The 22,124-nt window shown below is 38.8% G+C and overlaps 1 protein-coding gene and 1 long non-coding RNA gene across 5 annotated transcripts in view; one reads left to right on the top strand and one right to left on the bottom strand.

Moving 5' to 3' along the window:
* Positions 1–17,839, top strand: part of CTDP1 (CTD phosphatase subunit 1) — a 97,427-nt gene extending 79,588 nt beyond the window's left edge. For 2 of the 3 annotated variants that reach the window (XM_064422319.1, XM_064422333.1), the window contains exons 13-14: positions 8,101–8,220; positions 16,811–17,839. In XM_064422319.1, coding sequence (XP_064278389.1) covers positions 8,101–8,220; positions 16,811–16,952 — 262 coding nt within the window. In that variant the 3' untranslated portion in view covers positions 16,953–17,839. The remainder of the gene's footprint in view (positions 1–8,100; positions 8,221–16,810) is intronic. The other variant, XM_064422327.1, reaches the window with a different exon arrangement.
* The window catches only part of LOC135301887 (uncharacterized), a 31,174-nt gene continuing 26,210 nt past the window's right edge, over positions 17,161–22,124 (bottom strand). For both annotated transcript variants that reach the window (XR_010363623.1, XR_010363625.1), the window contains 2 exons: positions 20,558–20,608; positions 17,161–19,364 (listed from right to left, as the gene is read on the bottom strand). This is a non-coding gene — a long non-coding RNA (uncharacterized LOC135301887). The remainder of the gene's footprint in view (positions 19,365–20,557; positions 20,609–22,124) is intronic.

Raw genomic sequence — 22,124 nt, 5'->3', positions numbered from 1 at the left:
ATCTTCCAAAAGATCTCAACAACAGTGACATAACCCCTAACAAATCTTGAAAGTTTTCTTTTACTGTACCAATTAAAACAGTTTTGATAATTGCTGTCACCTCCTGCTGAGTTTTAGCATTGCTAAATCTTTTTACATTAAAAAATAACCCCACAAACTGTTCCTATTGCCTGTGTTTGCGAAGTTTTCCTTTCAGCTCTTCATGGATTGAACCTCCTTCACTGTTCATAAAGGAAAATATATGAGCTTTAAGGTAATATTTTACAGCAGAAGCTTAGAGCACAAGTATAAGATGAATATTAAAGTGTAATAACTATGACATTAATATTGCCTATCCAGGGAATGTCCTTTTTTCCAGCAAAACACTTAGCAATTCTTTTGAGTTGAGGAACCCTTCTCTGTTTCACCACTTTTCAATTTTTACATGGCTGGGTGTCTTAGGAAGAAGACAGGTTTTTCTTGTGAGGATGAGGGAGAATTTGAATTAAGGAAAGTAGAAATTCTAGGGAAACTAATAGAAAAGGTGTTAAATGTCAGGGATGATACCTTTACATAAGGAACTGGATAATTCTGGGGGATCAGAGGAAAGGCAACCCAGCTAAATCAAATCCTAAAGACAGTAGAGAGGAAAATATGTTCTTGTAAATCAAAATTAGGTGCTTTGGGTGTAAAGCACCACATACCTTGCATGGCAAAGTCATTGCTGGAGATTCTTGCTGCTGTGGTGCACCCTTTCTGTCAACAGTACAACCCTTTCAGGGATAATGGAATGATTGCATTTTCTTTTTGGTATGTCTTTCAGTGTCTCCCAGTCTGGAGGAAGAGAAGTTTCTGAATCACAATGTTTGAATGTCTTAAGAGTTTGGGTACAGGAGTGCCAGTCAGATATTCTGTCAGTTACTCTGCTGGTAGTGTTTTACAGCTCTATAATTGGTTAGTCTTCCCATTATCTGAAGCTATTCTTCTAAATGAATATGCTATAGTATCTTTATATAAATAAAAATGTGAATGAATAATTCCCATGGGCTGGCTGAGGCTTTTATAGTCCCTTGAATGCTTATACAAGATCATCTCTCTTCTCTCATCACTCTCTTCAACATCATCTGTCTTCTTTTTTTCCTTAGGCTTCAGAAAGTTGTCATCAGTTTCCATTACATAAGAGCTTTTAAATAATCTTAAGATTTCTGAAAGGACAATTGATAAAACCCTGTCTTGATTTTAAAAGGAGACTGTCAAGCCTTCAGATGGCTTCCTTTTAGAAACTAAAGTTCTGACTGCGTATGTGTATGTTTACCTATGTATTGACTGTCCTTCATATGTGGGGATCATAAAATACCATAAGACAGATACTGAAATCCATTATTTCTTGGGCAGCAGGGACAAAAAGCTGTGTTCAACTAGCAAAAAAAAAAAATCAAATTACAATCTCTGTAAGAAGAAATTGTGATTGCTGTATCATATGTTTTGAAGAAAGCATTTTAAAAGCAATAGTTTTCATATTGGAAGTTAGATATATTGATCTAAAGAAATCAGCTTTTAATGATATAAATATTCATAGCTTCTTTTTATCTTACGCCGTTACTTATAAAAATTTAAAGGGGGATGGAAATGGACAACTCTCCCTAAAACCTAGGCATCAGTTCTGAGAAATAAGCCTGTGTGTAAAGGAAAGATCTCTGCAGTTCAGCCTGGGCAGTTTTGCCCTGAAGACTCATCAATGAATCTTGTAGGAAAATGACTGTGTATTCTTATTCAAATATATTTCATTTGCTTCTCCAGAATAGACTGTTGTATATTTTTTGTGCACCTATCTAATGCTTTAGAAAAATATTATGAATATTATTAAAATCAGGAGGTGTAAGAAAGGCATGCTGTGTGATTAAGAAGCTTTATGCTTGCAGCTCCATTTGGGAAGCTTGCACTGCATTAGTTTTCTTTATTTTCATTCTTAATGGTGACATTTATGAGATTAAACAACAATGTTGACAGCCTGTAGCCTTAGGTTTCTTTAGAAACTTAATTATTCTGTGAGGGAAATTAAAGCTATAAGAAATTGCTTTAGGAAAAATCACAGAAGAACATTGTTCACTTCATTGCTGCTTCTGACATGTTCAGAAATACTTGGAGTTACTGTGAAGGTCTAATATAATATCTGTTAAAGAGGAACAGGCATTTTGGAAAGCCTCAGATCATTAACTGGATAAGGGAAAAAAAATCACAGGAGAGAACTGAGAGTGTGAACTTTCACACATCTAGACTATTAACTGCAGCTAAAATTAACCCAAGTGCTGGTTCACATTTCGATCATGAGACTTCAATCTTGGTCTTGCATTTCTCTGTATTTCCTACAAGAAGCAAATGCACAGCTTGTGCGTGTTTGCTTGAAGTGTCAAGCTGCTATATTTCCATTGCAGGTCTTTTTTTCCTTTTTTAAAATGGAGATTCTTATTCTCCTAAAGGCTTTTAGAAAGTGAACTGTACAGTCTAAAAGTTCTCAGGTCCAACCAAGCGAATCTTGGCACAGAATCAGTGTGCACTGGGAGAGCCTGAGTTGATCCCAAGGTGTCTCTTCAAGGTGTAGCTGGGCCTTTTCCACAGTCCTAAAATGACCAGAGTTGTAGGTATGCCTATTACATCTGTCAGATGTCCTAAGAGAGCTGGCTCTTCTCACAGCTGCAGGAGCAGACTGGAACACATCCAGTGTGCTGCTGGCTTACTGCCTGGTCAGTGGTGCTGATCTTGTCCTTGATAATTATCACAAATACCTGGGGTTTTTTCGCAAGTCTTACAAAGCAGGTGCCATACCTGAAGTTGAGTAGGACTGAATGACTTCTGCTGATTTCTCCTAGGATGAGTCTTTTTTGGAAAGAATATCTGAGCTATTTTTCTTGTACAGTGTTCCTAAACAACTTGAATAAATTGTTTCTCAGTAATATTTATATCCTCAAATTATAAGATTTTTTTCACATCAAGCCTATCAAATATAAGCAGCAGTTGAATTTTTTAACCTTCTTCTCTTTTCGTAAGAGATTTTATCCAAAGCCTTTCTCTATGGATATATGTTGCTGCTTTTGGCAGGTTTCTTTAGCATTTTGTGGTGTGAGTGAGGTGTTCACCACTTAAAACTGTCACCTAAATCTATTAAGCTTTATGTTAAGACTAATATAAGTTGTTACAATTGTTCTAAAAAGATATTTTTTCATTGTTCACCAAAAATCTGAACAGTGGTGATTTTAACTTTGTGCAAGATAGTTTGACATAATTCTATGGTATCTTCATGTTCCCCTCCACAATATGTAAATTTCCAAAAGACATATAAACTGCACAAGACTACTTTTCTCACAAAGTGATGGGTTATAATACTTGTGCTTCTGTTAGACCACATCAGATGGGAAATGAAATACAGTGTGGTTAGAGTGAACATCTGCCTTTAGCCTCTTTTACTGTATAACTGTGAAAATACCTAGAAGTTGTTCAGGTGCAATAATACAATATTATTGAGTCCATCTGTGTCTGTGTGTGCAGTTATTACTACTGATACCATGGTTGTACCTGTTAGTTAATATAGCAATTATGTAATTGAGATCAGGAAAATAAGTGTCTTTGGAAAAGTGACAAATAACATAAAGCTCTCTTATGCTGCTTTCAGTATCGGATTTGAAAGCTTGTTTGTATTAGTAGGTTTTTCTATCAAATTCTCTATAGACTAAGTCATCAATACAATTTTTTGGTCATGGGTTTTCCTGTTCCTACGTAGATTAACTATGCAAGTCTACATGACATTAAGTTCTAACAGTTCTGGTACTTCAGGGGAAGGATACACAAGCAATTAAAAGTCTCTGTGTTACTAGTATGTTACAAGACTTAGGAAAGTGCTGTTAAAATATATCCTTATTTTTCTCAATTCACTTTAGGACTCAATAGGTTTCACTTGTGCTTTTCAGTAGACGTGTGCTGGCGTCTGTAAAATGAACTGGGGAATCTAAGTTGCCATTTTTTCCAGGGGCAAAAATTTGGAATCATAATATAGGTGATCAAGCAGGAGAGTATTTGTTCTTGTTCTCCTTGTCTCCTTAAATGTGTTAATAAATGCTAAAGTATCTACAGGAATTGCTGTTATTCTTACATTTCTCTGTTCTAACTTTTGCTGTCTATAATGATTCAGTGATTCTGTCTATAACTTAAGAGCTCTGAGTGAATAATGAGATTGATTTCTCAGTAATGCCTCAATGTATTTGAAGTAGAAGTCTTTCTGCAGTCATTGCCTTTTATCACTGCAGAGCCATTAACTAATAGCTTCCATCCTGGGACAATGGAGTGACTAGAGCCCGAGGGAAAATAATTTTCTATAATATATCTGCAAGAAACACAAGTCTACAAGAGCTGGATTTTTGAAGAAGCAGACTTCAGAAATCATTTGTTACAATCATTTTGGGAAAAGTGAGGGCTGAAAAATGATGAGAGGCATTCGCATAAGCGGAAAGAAAGAACAGAAAAAAGAGATATGCTTTCTAGCAGAGAATTCTTGTTTAACTGTGAGGCCAGCTGAAGAAGAAAGTACGAAACAATGAAAAACAACACTTCAGCTTGGAGAAGAGGCCATATGTGGCAGGGATGACCCTGGCACCCTTCCAGGACCCCAAATTTAGGCTTAAGCAGTGATCAAGACTAGTAAGAAGAAAATAGGCCAACATGTTTGTCTTTTCATCTAGCTCTGTTTTTCTTGTGCTTGTGCAGTAGCGATGAGTTTGTCTCAGGATCAAGAATGAGTGTAGTGTTAATTAGTATATGACAGTTCTCTAAAATCCACATTGCTGAGATCCAAGTTGAAAGAAAATACATGGATTAACTACCTGGGAGTCAGAATAGCCCTGAGCAAGTCCTGGGAGCCTACAGCAGAGTTGAGTGCTTGTGGTGAAGAAAGAAGAGAGCTTGTGTTGATGAGATTCCAGTCTAACCCTAACCCAGGATACTAGGGGCAGTCTGACCCTGTATGAGAAGCTTCCAGACAAGGAGAACTCTTGATAATATAACCCTTGAGCTTCTAGGCTGTGGAGTGAAGAGTTTTCAGAACAACACACAGATGTTCATTAACTGCCAGGTAACAGGCATTTACCTGATGCTGGTTCCTCTAGCCCAGCTGGGAGAGATGCTATTGTGTGAAACATTTCATGTAGGCATTCCTAGATCCAAAATTTTTGCTTGAATAAATGAAGGCTGCAAGAAACTAGGATAATGGGAAAAGAATTTGGAAGTTACTGGCTTGATCTGCTTAATGGTCTGCCACCTTGAAGAATGAGCAGCCCCAGCTTGGTTCATGTGATTGCCAGGGTAGGAGGGTGAGAACTAGAACCCTGAGTGAATTTAAAAACCTGAGCTCCTAGTGTTCACTCACAAAGGGAGGAGGAGGAAAACCATTTCATTCTGTTTTCAACTTCACAGCACTTGTGACACACAGAGGGAACAGTTCCTTTCTCTGATGAAATCTGAGTTCCAGTAAGAAACTGGAGCATCAGATTGTTTTGGATGTATTTCTGTTCCTACTACACCACTACCCCAGGTTCCAGTATCCTGCTTCCACTCACATAACAGTTCCCCCAGCACCACTAGACCATTCCAGCAGTCCGTAGATGTGAATGTTGTTCTGCATGTGGCTAATGGTGTGGGATAAGAAAGAGCTAAAGCAGCAGTTCAGGGTGAGGCAAGCCTCATGCTTGCTTTGGTTTGTATGTTGGTGAAAGAGCTGCACTGGGAACTGTAGAAGAGCAGGAGGTTACCCCTCAGGTAATTTAGGCAGCATTTTTTCCTTTAGGCAGGCCAAATTCTTTACTGCAATTCATGAACTATTAAACAATTTATGTTTTTCCTTAGTAAGATATGTGGATATCTAAATATCTCTTGAGAAAAAGGAAACTAAGAAGTACATTAAGATGTGTCAGTGAAGGTTTTTGATCCTTCATTGTGTTGAGACCTAGGACATTAGTGGGAAACTGTAAGGTAACATTGTTCCGATCAAGAAAAATAGCTCTAGTTTCCCTAATGAATTCTAAAAGTACTTTAAATTCTACATAATAACTAATGTGCATTAATCTTGATCGCTTTAGTCTTTAATGGCTACTAAACAGCAGTGTGTTTCTTCAATTAAAATGCTAGCTTGAAGCATGTGCTAAAAAGCTTAGTAGAAGAGAAGCAGTACTGCTTCTTAATGGAAGGGGGGAAATCTAGGAATCAAAATGGGTAGATATTCCCATTTCCAAGTAGTTTATTAATCACTCCTAATAGGTTCTTACATTGGAAGAACAAAGATATTTTGGAAACCTTGGAGTTTCTTCAGAAGACTGTTGTATCTGTATCAAGCCAGTCATGGAGATCTGTCCCTGTGTTGTTGTCAGCCATGCATGTGAAAAGCAGAATAGGGTTGTTTTGATTCCCTACACCACTGCAGATGTCAAAGCAGCAAAACATGTCCTTTACTGTGTGACCCAAGCATATTGCCACTGCATTGCACAGAAGAGGTCCCTGTTTGCTGAGGGAAGTCTCCTGTTCAGAGACTCCTTTTGCTGTTTCTCAGACTATCACTGTGGCTGGAATGTGCCTTTAGCTATCCCAGTGAATATTTACTGGAAAACACAAATAAATACATGACAGTATATGTTTTGCCAGTTGCAGTGAAATAACCCATCAGACAAACCACATCACATTAAATGTTCTTGCAAAGTATGTTCCTGTTAGGTAGAGAATCTGTAAAGCTTGCAGATTAACACAAAAAAAAGGTGTGTCTCAGCTGATGCTGCCGTTTGCTTCACACCAGAAAGTTTTTAGTATCCCAGGTGTTAGCAAGGGTGGATAAACAGGCTCTGAGCAGTGGGGCCAGAACTGCCTGCAAGATCTTGGTATGTGGCAGGCTTTCTCCTCTGTGCCAGAGCTGTGCACAGGCCCTGCTCCTCATCCCTGAGGGTCACCTGTGCAGGCTGAGAAGGAGACAGGGATATCTGAGTGAGGTCAGCTGTGACATGTGTTCTGGCAGTCTGGGAGAGGGCCTGTAGAGTGCTTTTATTGCTAAAGTCAAACAGAGAAGTGTCTCATCCTCTGCCTGGCATTTCAGACCTTGCTCCTGCCCCTCCATCCATGTGGCTATGTCATTATTAGATAGCCATTAGAAGGAGAACAACTTGTTGCAGTCTCAGTTTTTGTTACGTGTTTGAAGTGCTCTGTCTGTCTAGTCATTTGGCACCCAGAGAAACAGCTTTTCACATTTCCCTCTTGTGCACATCCATATATCAAGGTAAATTGATATTTGTACTTTATCAGAGCCTGTGGCCAGTACCATTACCATTACCTGGATAAGACCAGGCTGTCATGGTTTAACTCCAGATACTAAGAGCCACACAGCCACTCGCTCACTTCCCCCTGCCCTGTGTGGCAGAGAACCAGGAAAGAAGTAAACCTATGGATTGAAATAAGAACAGTTTAATAATTGAAACAAACTAAAATATTATAATAGCATCATAATAATTTTAATGAGGAGGTAGGTTTAATTTCTCTAAGGGAAACAGGTGATGCACGATACAATTGCTCACCACCTTGCTGCTTCTCTCTCAGCGGCAATCAGCAGCTCCTGTCCAATGTTTATGTGCTGGGCATGACGTTCTGTGGTCTGGAATATCCATTTGGCCAGTTCAGGTCAGCTGTCCTGGCCATGCTCCCTCCCAGGTCCTTGAGCAGCTCCTCACTGGCAGAGCACAGGAAACTGAAAAGCCCCTGGCTCAGGGTAAAGAGCGCTGAGCAACACCTGAGCCATCGGTGTGTTACCAACATCAGTCTCATCCTGAATTCAAAGCATCACACTGTACTGGCTAGTGGAAAGAAAAGCAACTCTCCATGACACAGGGTCAGTAGCTGCCTTTTACTCTGGACAGATAAAAGACAATGAGTTGTTTCTCCTTCAGATGCCTTCTTCATTAGTGGTATGGGGGAGACTACAGCTGAACAATACCTTGAATCTAAGTTTTGGACAGCACTGTCATAAGAAATTCATGTTTTTGCACCAGAAGGTACAGATCAAGTAAAACTGCCTTTGCTAGTTCAAATTTATTCCAGAAATATCGACAGAAGAAATTGTAGAGCAGACTGTAGAGGAGACCAAGACTGTGAGCCAGGAGAGCTGCGATCTCCTGCACTGGGTCGTTTGTCACATCGTAGCTGGTGTGAAAACAACAGGTACGGGGAATTCTCAGCGCTGTGATTCCATTTGGCACATAGGCTGGGGGTTGGCAAATGCCTTTTGATCCAGATTGAATTGTTGATGCTCACTGACCCAGTATTGTAGAGATCCAAATTTAATGAATGCAGACCCACTTTTTAGGGAGTTTATTGGAATTACACAATAAAAAAGGTGGCTGGCATTCTGTTTCAAATGTATTGCATGTATTTGTATGCTGTATATATCATTTATGCTAACCTTATAAAACTGATGTAAAAGTCACGTGGTTCTAGCAGATACTCTTAAAACCTCAATTTAGATTTTTGTTATTTGTAAATCAAGCCATGTCACTACTTTGCTCTGTTTCTAATTGAAACCTAGCAAATGTCTAGCAAATTTTTGAAAATCTCTTTTACTGAGAAGTGACTTCCTGTCTTGATGTAATTTCGTTTTGTAATTTACTAGCTTTTCTAAAACACCCTGTAGCAAAATGGACTGTCTGAAGTCAAGTGTTGACCTTTTAGTGCTGATAAATTATTTTCTAGGTTCTCTGTAGCTTTGTATTATAATGCAGTTGTGTCTCCAAAACAGTCTTCTGAAAGCTGTTTTAATGCATGAAAAAATATTTATTGTTTTGAAAAAATTGTACTGAAAAAGTATCGAAAAAATATTTTATTTTGTGTATTGTTTCAGCAAATAAATAAAGAAAAATCTATGTTGTCAGGGCTAGGAATTTAGGGAAGGAAGAAGTGAGGAGTGCCAAGATAACACGTCTTGCCATTAGGATAAAGAAATAAGTAGTAGAGAAATGTAATATTGCAGGAAGATGCTGTATGATACAGAGAAGAAATCTTGCAGCCTGTTGCTAGATGGAGCAATCTCATCCCAGGTACTATGGTGTAATCCACAGCCTCACAACAGCTCCAGTTCCCCAACTGCTGTGCAGTAAATACTCATTGGAAGCTGATTACAGAGGTGGTGGACTACTGGCTTACCAGACTGTGAGGCAGGCAGCAGAGTCAGTAAACTGGGGGTTATCCAGTTAAATCACATGGCAGTGTAGGAGGACAAAGGTTTGACTGGTTTTGGCAGGAGTGACCTAGTGAATTTCATGAAAGAATATACCTGTGTGGAAAGGGGGTGTGTATTTTGGCCCATAAAACACACCATTTTAAAGGAATTTGAAGTTTGGTTTTTGTGCCTCAGTGGCAATGACAGTACTACCAGTATTCATATAGAGTCAGGGATGTGTTTTGTCTTATTTTCAATATTTTGCGATGAAGCAGAGATATTCTTAGTTAATATTCTTGTGAGCAAAGCAGTGAATGAACGTTGTAGAAGGATGTTTGGTTTAGTTATTTGCCATTTAATCTCAATTATTTATTGAAAACAAGGATGAAATAAGAGAAGAGTTAATAAAAATCAGAGTTGAAGGCTTTGACGAAATCATATTTCAGTATAACTTGGTGTAGTATATAACCTACAGATTAAGATATCTATGGATATCTTACTTAAAAAGCCACCATATACCAAATCCTACTTCCAACATCCTTGATTAGCACAGTCAGTGTGTTATCAGCTAAATTCCATCTTAACAATTTAAGAAGCCAAATAATGCATTTTGGAGAGTATTCTCAGTGCTTGTAAGTGATGCTGGCAAATCCAGTCAGGATTTCAAGCGTTACTTTGCAGTGTTGGGGGTCTTCAAACTGGAGTTGGTTCTCCCTTATATTGGTACGGGGCTACCTCCACATACACATTGTGCTTCTGTGAGAAAAATGAAGGCAGTTTTACTTTTCTCAGATAAATCAGATGATGTTTCTTTCCCAACTTCTTGTTTTGATGTATGGCTTTGAATTTTCTAAATTGCCCATACATCCTAGTTCTTTTGCCCACTTTTCTTCTTAATTTTTTATTGCATACAACCATTCTTTAAAACAATTACTCATATTTGGATCTCTGAGGAGGGCATTATTCTTCATCACTATCTGAGACTATTGCTGTCCTATACAGAAATTAGTTTGAGGAATTAGACCATTTTCAAAAGATATTTTTCAAACCAAATCCCAATAGAGTTGGTTTACAATGCCTACCCAGGTGCTGGGAAGAAAGGCTTGAAACTGTCTTTGCTCTCTTCTGAGCCTTGGTATTACAGCCTCCCAGAGTTACCCAGAATCTCTACAGAGCTACAGAACTACTGTCTAACTTTTATTGTCAGAATAGGTAATATTTGTAAACTAGAAGAAGCTGGAAAGAGAATTGATGCAAACAACAAAGGCCTGGTTTAGCTTTCAAATAGGATTAAGAAGTGATATGCTAGAGTGCATCTGTGCATTTTCCCTTATGAAAGTGTCAGGTAACAGTCCACATAGTGAAAAGTATATTTAATTTTTTGCTGTCTTCTATATGTCAGTGACAAGATTATTTGTTGTCTGATATAAAACTGCCACTCTCACCTTCACGCTTTGAAGAAGTAATTATATTGCATGTTGTATGTCTTATAACTACATGGATTGTTTTTAAACAAATAATAACAAATATAATAACAAATAATATTTTATTGTCACATTTTCTATTTCTGTGATTAATTACAGAAGCAAAATTGCAGGTTCAGCTTTCCATTATCCAATTTAATTGTTATCTGTATCTAAATTAGTTCAGTACAGAGAAAATCATACAAAATTTAATTTTAAAGTTTTATTGCTGCACTGTTTGGTTTTGGAATATCACAATGTTTAACTAGAAATCACCATTTTCTTAAAGAAAACATTAATATTGTTAAGAAACCACTGTTGGAGTGATTTTTTTTGTTATTAAACTTTGCCCTTGATCTGAATATTAAGAAAACACAGGCTCATCAATGGGACAATTTTAGTAAAATTTACCAACTATCCTTGTTAAATCCAGAAATTACTACCATATGTTATTTTAAATTTTCTGTGACTTCCTGACTTAAAGTACTCTAAATTTAGATATGCATTGAGCATTTAGTTCAGAGAACTACCTATAAAGCTGTTGTAGGATGTTTTCAGTTTCCAGAATAGTTTCTCACCATTGGAATTGTGCACAGGTGCGCTAAATTTTAAGGCAGAAAGGCATTGGGGCTGTACAGAATTTAATTAGCTCTCACTTTACTGTTGTGTTAGTTAAAATACTCTTCGGAGGTGTCAGTTGGAATTGGTGAGAGCCTGGAGGAGGTTTTTATGAGGAGTGTTGAAAGCACACTGCTCCTCCAACTGCAGGGGCTCTCTCTGCACCTCGAGGCTGTGCAAGGAACATTCTCCGTGCATAATTTTTCTGCATATTAGATTTCTGGATCACCCTGTAATCCTGCAGACAGCATTGGATGAGTTCTTGAGGAAGTATATGAGGTGTCTGGCATTTGTTCCTGCAGCACTAAACAGTATCCTGTTTGTCCCAGCAGGAGCAAAAAGTGAAAACACACAGTGCAGCTTCCCAGTAGTGCTGGGGTGGTGCTGTTCATGGCTCCCACGGCTGTATGCCTGGCAGTGTGCTCTGCTAGTGCCAGGGAGGAGCACCGGGACAGAAAATCCAGTGTCCCTGCACAGATGTTCCAGGGAAATTGCCAGAGGGTAGACACCTGAGTTACAGGCAGGCTGTGGACAATTGCTTACTCTTGTATCAGGTGTACATGAAAGGGCATAGAATCAGAGTGGTTTGGCTTGGAAGGAACCTTAAAGATATTATCATGTATCCCATGTTAAAAAACATAACCTCTCTGAAAACTTAACCATCTTGTCTGTCTGTCCCATATAACATACTAATGCTCACAACATTAATTTTCAGTTTGTGTGTTCTCTAAGCTCAAGGCATTGAAGCTTGTTAGCCAAGTACTGGGGTGGAATCTTCAAAATGAGTTGAAGAAGAGTTTTACTGGATAACCAGCCCTAATTCATCGTAACTGAAGAATATTGCCAGAGAACTAGTGTGTCTGAATACATTGTTCCCACAGTCAAATTCCTGTGGAAGGAAGTCAAATTCTAGTTGCATTACCAAATGCCACGTCACCCTCTATCCATTGTGGAAGGAGTTTACAGAAAGCTGTGGTCTAGGTGTATATGGAATCCAGGACAGACCTTCCACACAGAGCTTTGGAGGCGTGCCAGGGGCAGTGTAGTTTGTGTTGCAGGGCTGTGATGATGTTAGAAGGCAGCACGCAGTTCCAAAATGCCCTTTCCAAACTACTTACAGCTACTGTGTGTGTGTGTTCTCATTAGAGAGAAACTTGGCTAAGTATTTGGTAGCAACATGAAGTCCTAATTTATAATGTCAGTGCTGTAAGCTGATTGCTTGTAAAAGACTAAACATATTTAGTCTGCAGACTCTGCTTTGTTATTGTAGTGATTTTAGGAGGTATAGAAAAAAGTCAAGTCAACTTGCAAAAAATAAAGGGTTTACTCATTATCAGAATAGTGATGGGGATTGTGGGTATTTGGAGTTTAAAGGCTACGTGAACATGTATTTAAATACTTTCTGTAGTTTTCATTTACAAGTCTAAAATAAGGTTTGGAATTTAAGTTTGCTTTGTTTAAAGCAAGGGTTATATTGCCCTTTGAGTTCCTTTGCTAATTAGATGTTTCTATTTTAATGTAGCACTGTATTTCTTAAAGGGCTGACATTGGGATGCAAAAGAAAGAGAGACAATCTGCTCTTCAGTTAAGAAAAGAAGAATGTTTTTCCAACACTATTTTCAGCCAATTATAAATTAAGACATTAAGATAATAGGAGCAAGAAATACTGGACTTCTTTCACTTTGTTCCCTATGTCTCTCATAGTGAACTACATTTAAAGTGAATTCATGAAAATGGAGTTTTCATTCGACCTGTACATTGTAATCAGATTTTAGTGGTCATTTTAACAGATCAAGAGCTAAATAAATTTTCATTTTCAGTAAATTTTTCTGTGCTATTTTTATATGTATGCACCTTGTGCTATTGCAACTCTGTAAACCTGTCTCTTCATTTGGAATATCACTATTTCTTACTAGCATTCTGTGGATGAAATTTTCCTAAAAACTGCTTTTATATGTATATAATTACAAATAGTTTTTTCTTTTTATTTTTAACGTGATTGTGTATTACACTTGTAGTTTATTTAAATGTCTTGACGATTCATTTAAATATGTGAGATTTTATGAAATGTGTAGTTCTCTTTTGAAAGGATTTTTCCAGCACGTGAACTGGTGGGCCTCCTAGAACTGGGTATTACAAAGGAAAAATACTTAGTGCAAAGGAAAAGGAAATCTGGATTGTAGAAGTTCTTTCACAGAGTTGTCAGATATTTGAAGTTCTACATTCAGTGTTTTGGCAGTTGCTCATATGTGAGATTAAAGATACTCAGTTATTATCAACGCGTTTGGCTTTTAATAGCAGTCAAGCAAAATTCGTTACAAAAATGCAAATCAGGCATGGAAGCCTGCAACGCTGCTGAATCATTTTCTCTAAATAGTAATAAGGAATTCTGTATGAGCTTAACTTTTCCACTCAAAAGTGCTACGCACTACAGCTCTGAAACTGGAAATGACAAAGGATGGGCACAGAACAGTGAGGAAAATATACATTTTAAATTATTTGTTATGTTAATAGATAAGCCACCATGGGGATATACTGCTTTTTCTCTGAAGATAGAAATTATGAACAGCGTGTTATCTCTCTTTTCTGAATTTGCAAAGAAAAAATACAGCTCTGTGTTCCTGATGTCCTTCCTCTATACTTCTCTCAGGGTTAGCTTTTTATTTGATATCATAATACTCATTTAAATGTTTCTTGAATAACTGTGAAGCTGCAGAACACAGTACACAAATACTGAAAGATTTTTATATCATAATAAAAAAATGCTAATGTTCAGGAGTGATTTTTTTTTCTATAGATACTTAGCTGTGTTTTCTTTTTTGTTTTTCTCATGTTTTTTTCATCCCCATAAGTGACTAATGTTTCATATTGAGATTGAACAGAGTTGTCATTCTAGCCTTACTGAAATAACAAGAACTGACAAAACAGATAATGGTCAGGCTTTTGGATTTCCAAAGATACTGTTTAATACAACTGAATGAGGGATGAAATATAGGAAAGGCATCCATTAAGGTTTCTGGAAAGTCTTTCTGTGGGCTGGAGCTCCATTCTTTAATTAATTAGTCACACTGAGTATTTCAGAACTCTGTATTTAGTTGATTGTCCTCACCAAAATCTAGTTGCTGTGAAGTACATTGACATTTTAAATGTTATGTTCTTGAATAAATGAATAATTTTGCTAGTCTTTGCTGTAATTATTTAGTAAATTAACTGTTCTGCACTTTCAAGAAATAATGAACTGGCAGTGAGGTATTATTTCAGTGAGCTGTTATTTCTTGTATTTCTTCATAGACTCTTTGTTTCTTTTCTATGAGATCTGTGCTATTGATTTATGTCCCAGTAAATTACAGTATTTGGTCTCTAAAAGCCTGCTTGTCCTGACATAACCTTTTACCTGCAGTAGTGTGTACCTTTCATATATGTAAATGACAGCTGTCAGATTGCCAATGTCATTTTTCTGTGGGCAAATACCATCAGATTCCATGGGCGCAATCTTACAAACAGATGAATACAAATGTTTTCAGCTGTGAGCATTGTGGTATTGATTCCCTTGATGACTTCATATTTATTTCTCAGTTGGCACCGCTTGTGTACTTATCCTCTGCTTGTTAAAGATGCACTACTCATTTCTTTTGCCATGTAAGACTCAGGTTTATTTAATTCCTAATTAGCTTTTCTTCACGAATAGTATCATTAATGGCTGAAATAGCACTGTAGCTCTGAAGGCTGAAGTCATCACTAAGCAGGTGTTGCTCAGGCCCCATACATTTGTATAGCTTTTAATAAAAATGTGCTGAGATTTCTTTCAATTGGGCATTTTAAGCATGGGAGCTTCCTTGTCCAAACTGCATGTTAATAGAAGCTGTGTGGAAATAATCACTCTTAGCCTGAGAAACTGCTTTTTATTGTGAATTAGGCTACATTTAGTACCCTGAAACTGCTTCAGCACACCACATTTGACTTTCAGTAACAAAGCATTCAGGTAACACTTTTACTTCATTCCATTTTTCCTTGTTAGGGATTTAGAGCCCAGAGTGTATCGCAGGGTTGCTGCCTTGCCTCCCAGGAATATTACTTCTACCACCCTATGCTCAATAGCAAAACCCACATGACATCAGTGGGAGGAAGTGCTCTGTAAAGCAGCCAGCAGTGTCTCTTTTTGCCCACAGCTGCAGCAGAAAGGGAAGATAGAACACAGTACTGCTCACTTCCCATTTTGGTTTGGACTTCCCTTCTGACTTCCCACCACACCTTGTCCATCTCCATGAAAAGTGAAAGGGCAGGTCAGGTGTCAGCAAACCAAACCAAGCAGTTTGGGCTAATGAGCTTCCCTCTTGGAAAACAGCAATCAAAGTGTCTGTGTAGATAAAATTTGCTTTGTATTTCAGCATTGTTTACAAGCTCACAAGTTTGACTCTTAATCTTTGCCTTTATTTCTTTTGGATATGTATAATTCATGCTAGTATTTATCGAATGTCTTTCTTTCTTGCTATATTCTGTTTCTCTGTGCTCTCAAAGTAACAGGATTATTGTTAAATTACTGCTTTTATCTAAAATAGATCATTTTATGAGTTTTTCATTACTGCAAGTGGGTGCATTCTCTTAATGAAACCCCACCCAGCAAGGAAAGTTATTTGAGAGATGCCTGCCCCTCTGCATGTATTTTTCTGCTTGAAATTTGAACAAATTATCCAGAAGGATTTTGAAGGTGCTTCTACATCTTATTATGAATTCTGTGCAATGCAAAAATCTCAACTTTATTTTTGTCTTAGAAGTACACGTCTGATGTATAATTCCCTTTGGCAAGGAAAAGAGATTTTAGGATTCCACAAATCCAAATTCTTTTGCTTATGGCTATGTCCCAGTTGAAGCGTTAGATTTTCCTCGGAGATCTTTCAGAACCAAGAACATGATTCTTTCAGCAGGGTATGGTGCGCATCAGTTTCCTGTTTAAACTGGTTCGCTCTCCAGAGATGCAAAGAAATGTGTTGTTCAACCTGGCAGGACTAATCCAAAGAGACACAAAAGGGAAGGATGGGATCCCAAAGTTTGGAAGCATGGAAGTGTACATGCTGGTGCAGTGAGATTTGGTTCGTCAGTAATGGTTTTATTTTTATAAAAAAAGCAGAAACTTGGATATTTCAAAATCATACAACATTTGTATTTTGGTACTATCTCTTTTACACAATGGCTTTCTTCTTTCTTTTGGAATGCAAGAGGAATGTAAATCTCATTATTTTCGAACAGTCTCATACTTTCTTCAGAAGAATGGAAGAAACAAATTAACGCTACTTTGTTCTTTGCACCTACCGCTGACAGAACATAACAGCAATTAAAACCTGAATTGTGTGAACTGGCTACTGTTAGTTCATGTAAAAGCAAGTGCTGTACTTTTTGTCTAGGCCTGAAAAAAGATGAGTCCTTTAGCCTCACGTTTTCTGATGTTGAATAGGAGTCTCTCAGTAAGCACTGAGACACCTCCATTCATGGGCGTTGTCTCTGTCTGTCCTTCCAGGGGTCACAAGCGCAAACTGGATGAAGATGATGCTGCCAGTGAATCCAGTAAAGAATCCAGCAATGAAGATGAGGAAGGAAGCAGTTCTGAAGCGGATGAAATGGCAGCAGCACTTGAAGCTGAACTGAACGACTTCATGTGAGATTCATGCCGAATATAAAATTTTTAATTATATTTACTTCTCATAAACAGATTGGACTTCAGATGAGTTCATGTCAGTACTCAGTGTTTTTCCAAAATATGTGTGTATATTTTGCAAAGCATCTCAAGAGGTGATACGTTATTTTACAAAATCAGAAATAGATGTTTTTAAGTTGTTTAACTAAACAAAATATACTTTTTTAAGCAAAAAAAAAAGTATTAAATGGGACATGGTGTGCTATGCCAAAGATGTTAGGAGCTCTGCAGAACCTTCATGTACGGGACAGTGGTACAAAGACTTGTGATTAAACATATATCAAGTTTCTAAAAATATTGCAGGCTGTGGTTTATGGGTTACAATTTTCAAAAAAAGGAGGAGATAAAGGAGATGGAATTGTCTGGGTAGTACAGCAGGAACCTGACAAACTGGTCATCCTTTTCCACAAATAAGGCTATCAAAAATAAAAGGATTTTTGAAATAAAAAAGAACTATTTATATTTGTATAGAAACAGAGAGCGTGATATGCAAGCTTTGTGAACTCTGCACTTGACCCACCTGTCATTTGCTTGTAAGAGAATACATAGTGGTCAGCATTCAACATGTTTAGGTTACTTCGTTGAATAGTTGAGTTCTTTAGAGACATCGTTTAGATTTTTAACTTTTCTTCTTTGTAACCAGAAACTTAGCACAGCAGTCTATGTGGTCCTGTACTGCCATAAGATACATATTCACCCATTCGTGTTGTCTTGGAAAGAACAAGTGCTACTTCATTCTAGATAGAATTTAATTTGTTTGACAAGAGATCTGATGTAAAGTTTTTGTATATTCTATTTCATATTTGACCCACAAAACAGATTTTCTTTCATTTAATAAAGGTTCATTTTGTATGCTTTGTTTCTCTTTCCTGTTCATTTCCTTCGATCAAACATAAGGTGCTTTTCTGTATTATCTTTTCCTTTATTCTGCATGAAAATAATGAAAAATGTTGAAAGCGGATGCAAATCCGCTTTCAGGCAGGTAGCTGAAGGACAGAAGAGAAACACTGGCTCAGAAGATTGATGGACTCTTAACATCAGGCTTTCCTCAGGTGTCTTTGACTGGTCTCTGAAGTTACCATAAGAGTTGTTGCTCCAGTATTGAATTTCTGTGGCTAGGACCATGGTTTATTCTCAATTGTTAGCAACTGGAGATTGAATCCTTTTAACAATGTGTTTGCAAAAGAAGACTTGTTAGTTTGTATGTCATGGTTAAAAGGAATACTGGTGCAGAAATACTTCATTTCTCCACTTAGCAGTAAAACAGAACATTTCAGTAGAATCTCAGCTGCTTTACAAATAGCACTCTAATTTTAAAGCTTCATAGTGGCAATAAAAGGAAGACTGAGAAATCTTCAGATTAATACTGTTTTTCCACTTAAAAATGCAAAGTCAGCATCCACAGACAAAAATAGTGGATTTTGTGAGAAACTGCTCAGTTTTCTGGACATTTACACAGGTACCACACAGCTGAATGCTACAGTGCCCTGCCTGCTGTAGTTCTCCATGAAAACAAGCAGGATGTCTCCAAGTGATTTTTCATCATATAACAGAAGAAAAAGACTATGCTTGTAAAATGGGAAGTCAAAATATTTTCTTTCAGCAACCTGAATACAGCATCCCCAGCTACCAGAGGATGACTCGTTGATTAAATACTAAAATGCATGGGGTTCTGGGGTGTGTTTTGTGTTTTCTTAAAACCCCACTTGAAATAATGTGAAATAACATCAGCTTTCTGGGTCACTGTGATGCTGCAAAGGACTTGACAGCGCAAATTTCAGCAGAGACTTGTTCTGGCTGATGGTCTTTGCCAGTCACGCAACTCTGGGGCAGCATTTAAGCTCTGAATTTAAACACAGCCAGCGAGCAAAGCCAGGCTCTGCTGGGTGCTGCATCCCTGGCACCGCAGCTGCCTCCCACTGCTCCTGGGGGGATTCTCTGCAGACAAGCTGTCCGGTGGGAAAGGCTGTATCTGTCTCCCAGTGTTATTTTATGGATGATGGTTTAACTGGTGGGAGGGGGTGGTCTTGGCAGGAGTCCTAAAAGCCATCGGCACTCCAGTATCTCTTAACAATCCCTGCCCTCCAGTCCTTGTAGTAGGAGGGACCTGGCACAGGGAGGATTGAGCAACTCCTTGCTCACTGTCAGAGCAGTGCAGGAGGCATCAAGCCTGCTTTCTGCTGAAAAGTAGCCTCAGGTGGCTGTGCTGAGGGCACTGGTCACCAGTCTCTGTCCAGGTGGGAGAGAGAAGTGGAAGCTGAAGATTTAATGGATGGTAAGTTAAATGCCCATTCTAACCTGGCAGCGAGAAGTCTGGATGTATGAAGTTGTCACTCACTCCCACTAGCTTACACTTTTTTGAAGGTGCAGGAGCATCCTAGGAAGAACAACAAATGTGCTTTGTGAAAGGAGTTTAACTCTTCATTAAGTGACCTAGATATTTTGACTGGGTGTTTTATCCTGCCTTTTTGCCCTACTTCTGTACCTTCGGTTGCTAGCAAGGACCTGCTGCCAGCAAGGGCACTGTGACAGCTGAAGAGGCCGGATTCCTAGTGAGGCTGTTGAACTCACTGGGCAGAACTGGTTTCTGAAAGGGTGCTAGGTGTGTAAATGAGCACAGAAAGGACACCTGGCTTCGTCACGCTTTCTAAGCGTGTACTATCACTGCTGGCTAGGAAAGATGGCTCCTAAGAGCTCATGGATATTTAAGAACTGGGAAGAGCCATCATTTTGATTTAAAGACCAATAGTTGTACTTTCTCCTTGACTCGCCCTCACCAGTTCTTAAGAGAATGAGAAGATATCACAGCTCTGATGAGGATCATAGAATAGTTTGGTTTGGAAGGGACACGTAGTCTATTCTCCCTACAATGAGCAGGAACCTCTTTAACTAGACCAGGTTGCTCAGAGCTTGGTCCAACCTGGCCTCAAATGTTTCCAGCGATGGGGATGTAGTGGGACCTGTGATAAAGGCAAAAAGCATCGCATAGTGGCCAGGCTTTTCTCCTTGTGCCTGTGCTGGGGACACGGGAAGAAAAGGGAGCCATTGCTTAGCACTGAGATGTGGAAAGCTCCAAGCGTGCAGACACTTTCCCTGTTGGGTTTTGTGCATAAAGTTTTCTCAGTGTTAGATAGTAACATCCTCTGTGAGGGGTGGGAAGACTCAATTTTCTTTCTTGGCACTACTGCTTGCAGAATAGGTGACTGTCTTACAAGTGTGAAAATACACATACACAAACCTGGAGCTGTACCTAAAGATTTCTCAGCTCTGCCTAGTTTTACCACAGTGAATATTGCAGTAGGTGACAAGTCGAAGAATAAATACATAGTGGTCTTGTTAAGGAAGAGGATCTCATCATGTAGCTGAAAATTCAGCATGAGAAGACTCCCAGTTCTCACTTCCAAGCTTTTATACATTTGTTTTTCCTATCCAATCCCACCTTCTGTTGTCATTTCAGAAGTGTTTGGAGCCCAGCACCTGGCTCAGCCTCCTCCCCCTTCCCTCTCCCAGGAGCGGGAGGCAGCAGTACCCAATCCCCCAGGCAGCATCACCTACAGCAGGCATACGTACCTGTACTGATGGGCTGCAGCTGCATATCCTGTGCTCCTTCTGCTGGCCTGGCTTTAAGAGAGAAAGACAGAGAGATGACCTGTAGTAACAGCAGTAACAAATAGTACAGAGAAGTGAAAATACTGCCTTTTTGTAGGCTGGGTGTGAGTGTTTCTGTGTGGAAAAAGGAGTATCTTTCTTCTAGGAATTTATTCCTCAGTGTCATACAGTTCATAACCTGTTGAGCAAGATGATAAAGGAAAGCCTTATAAATATGATTGTCTGGCAAAAGATTTTGAGAATATGGAAACTATAAGTGAGATTGAAATGAAAGCAAGCTTTGAGATACCTTAGTTACTGAACAACTGGAAAACAATAGTATGGCCAGCTGAAGGTAATCCCCATTTGATGAAACAATACCCTCTGCTTGCAGACAGGTCCAAGGGTCACAGCAGACCCTACTAGCTTAGCAGAAAGGGTCCAAAGAGTAGTTTTTAGGGTTTAAAATGTAACACAGTATGGTAATGTTATGATTCTTATAGGCTGTATGTAAATGCTATAGGATTTGTATCTTGTATTAGATTGGTTAGTATTTTAGAATTTTAATTAGAATATTCAACACAGAAGAAGATTTATTGTATTGTAATGGGAACCATTAATTCATTCTCTCTTCATCTTTTCTTTACCACACTCTTGCATTCATTCTCTCTCTACCACTATCTTTACCACTCTCTTTAGGGCCTGCTCCGAGCTGTGGCTGGCAGCTCCAAGCAGGGCCCCCGCACCCACGCCCTCAGCAATAAACCACAAGTCCCAAGACCCAGCTTCAGAGATCTCTCATCTGCGCTTGTCCCGGCTGTCCTGACCCCCTGCAGCTCCTACAATAACCATAAATGGAAAAATCTTTGCTTCTGGTCTGGCCTCCCCTGAAGATCAACTCAACCATTCCCAGCAGCTGTTAAGTCATTGTCCCCAGGAACCAGGCCAGCTGCTTTCCTGGATCTCCTCAGGGCCCACATGAATCCTGTTATCTTTCTCCTTAAAGGAAAAAGTAAGTCTGTTGTTACCAATATATGCATGACAGAATGGCTGAGGTGGGAGTGGACTTCTGGAGGTCATCTGGTCTAATCTTCCCTGCTCAAGCAGGAAGGCTCACCTGTCCATGTCTGTGTCAGTGTCTGGATGTCTACAAGGATGGAAAGTCCACAGCCTTTGCTCAGTCACCTCACACTAAAAAGATACTTTTTTTTAACTTTTTTTTTTTTTAGGGGATGTGGAAAGGGAAAAAGTGAGCACAAGGAGCATGATTGAAGACAGAGAAGGAATAAAGCGGGTGGGGCCCTCACCCCCAAGTTTCTCAAGTTGCTGAAACTTCAGGATGCATGATTGCCAGAAGCTTGTTGTTCTTTCAAGTCCAGAACCAGGTGCTGTACTGGAGAATCCCCTACCACATGTTAATGAGAGTGTGAATTTTAATAAATATGTGATGGGTTTTTGAGCCACTTGAGAGTTTATTTGGGAACAGGATTTGAGGAGAATGTCAGGCACCTGGAACACAGGATTGCTAAAACTGTGGAGAAACAGACAT

This window comes from Passer domesticus, chromosome 1 (assembly GCF_036417665.1).
Source record: "Passer domesticus isolate bPasDom1 chromosome 1, bPasDom1.hap1, whole genome shotgun sequence".
In the NCBI taxonomy this organism is placed as follows: domain Eukaryota; kingdom Metazoa; phylum Chordata; class Aves; order Passeriformes; family Passeridae; genus Passer; species Passer domesticus.
Note: the sequence above shows the minus strand (reverse complement) of the source record. Positions and strands in the feature narration are given on the sequence as shown.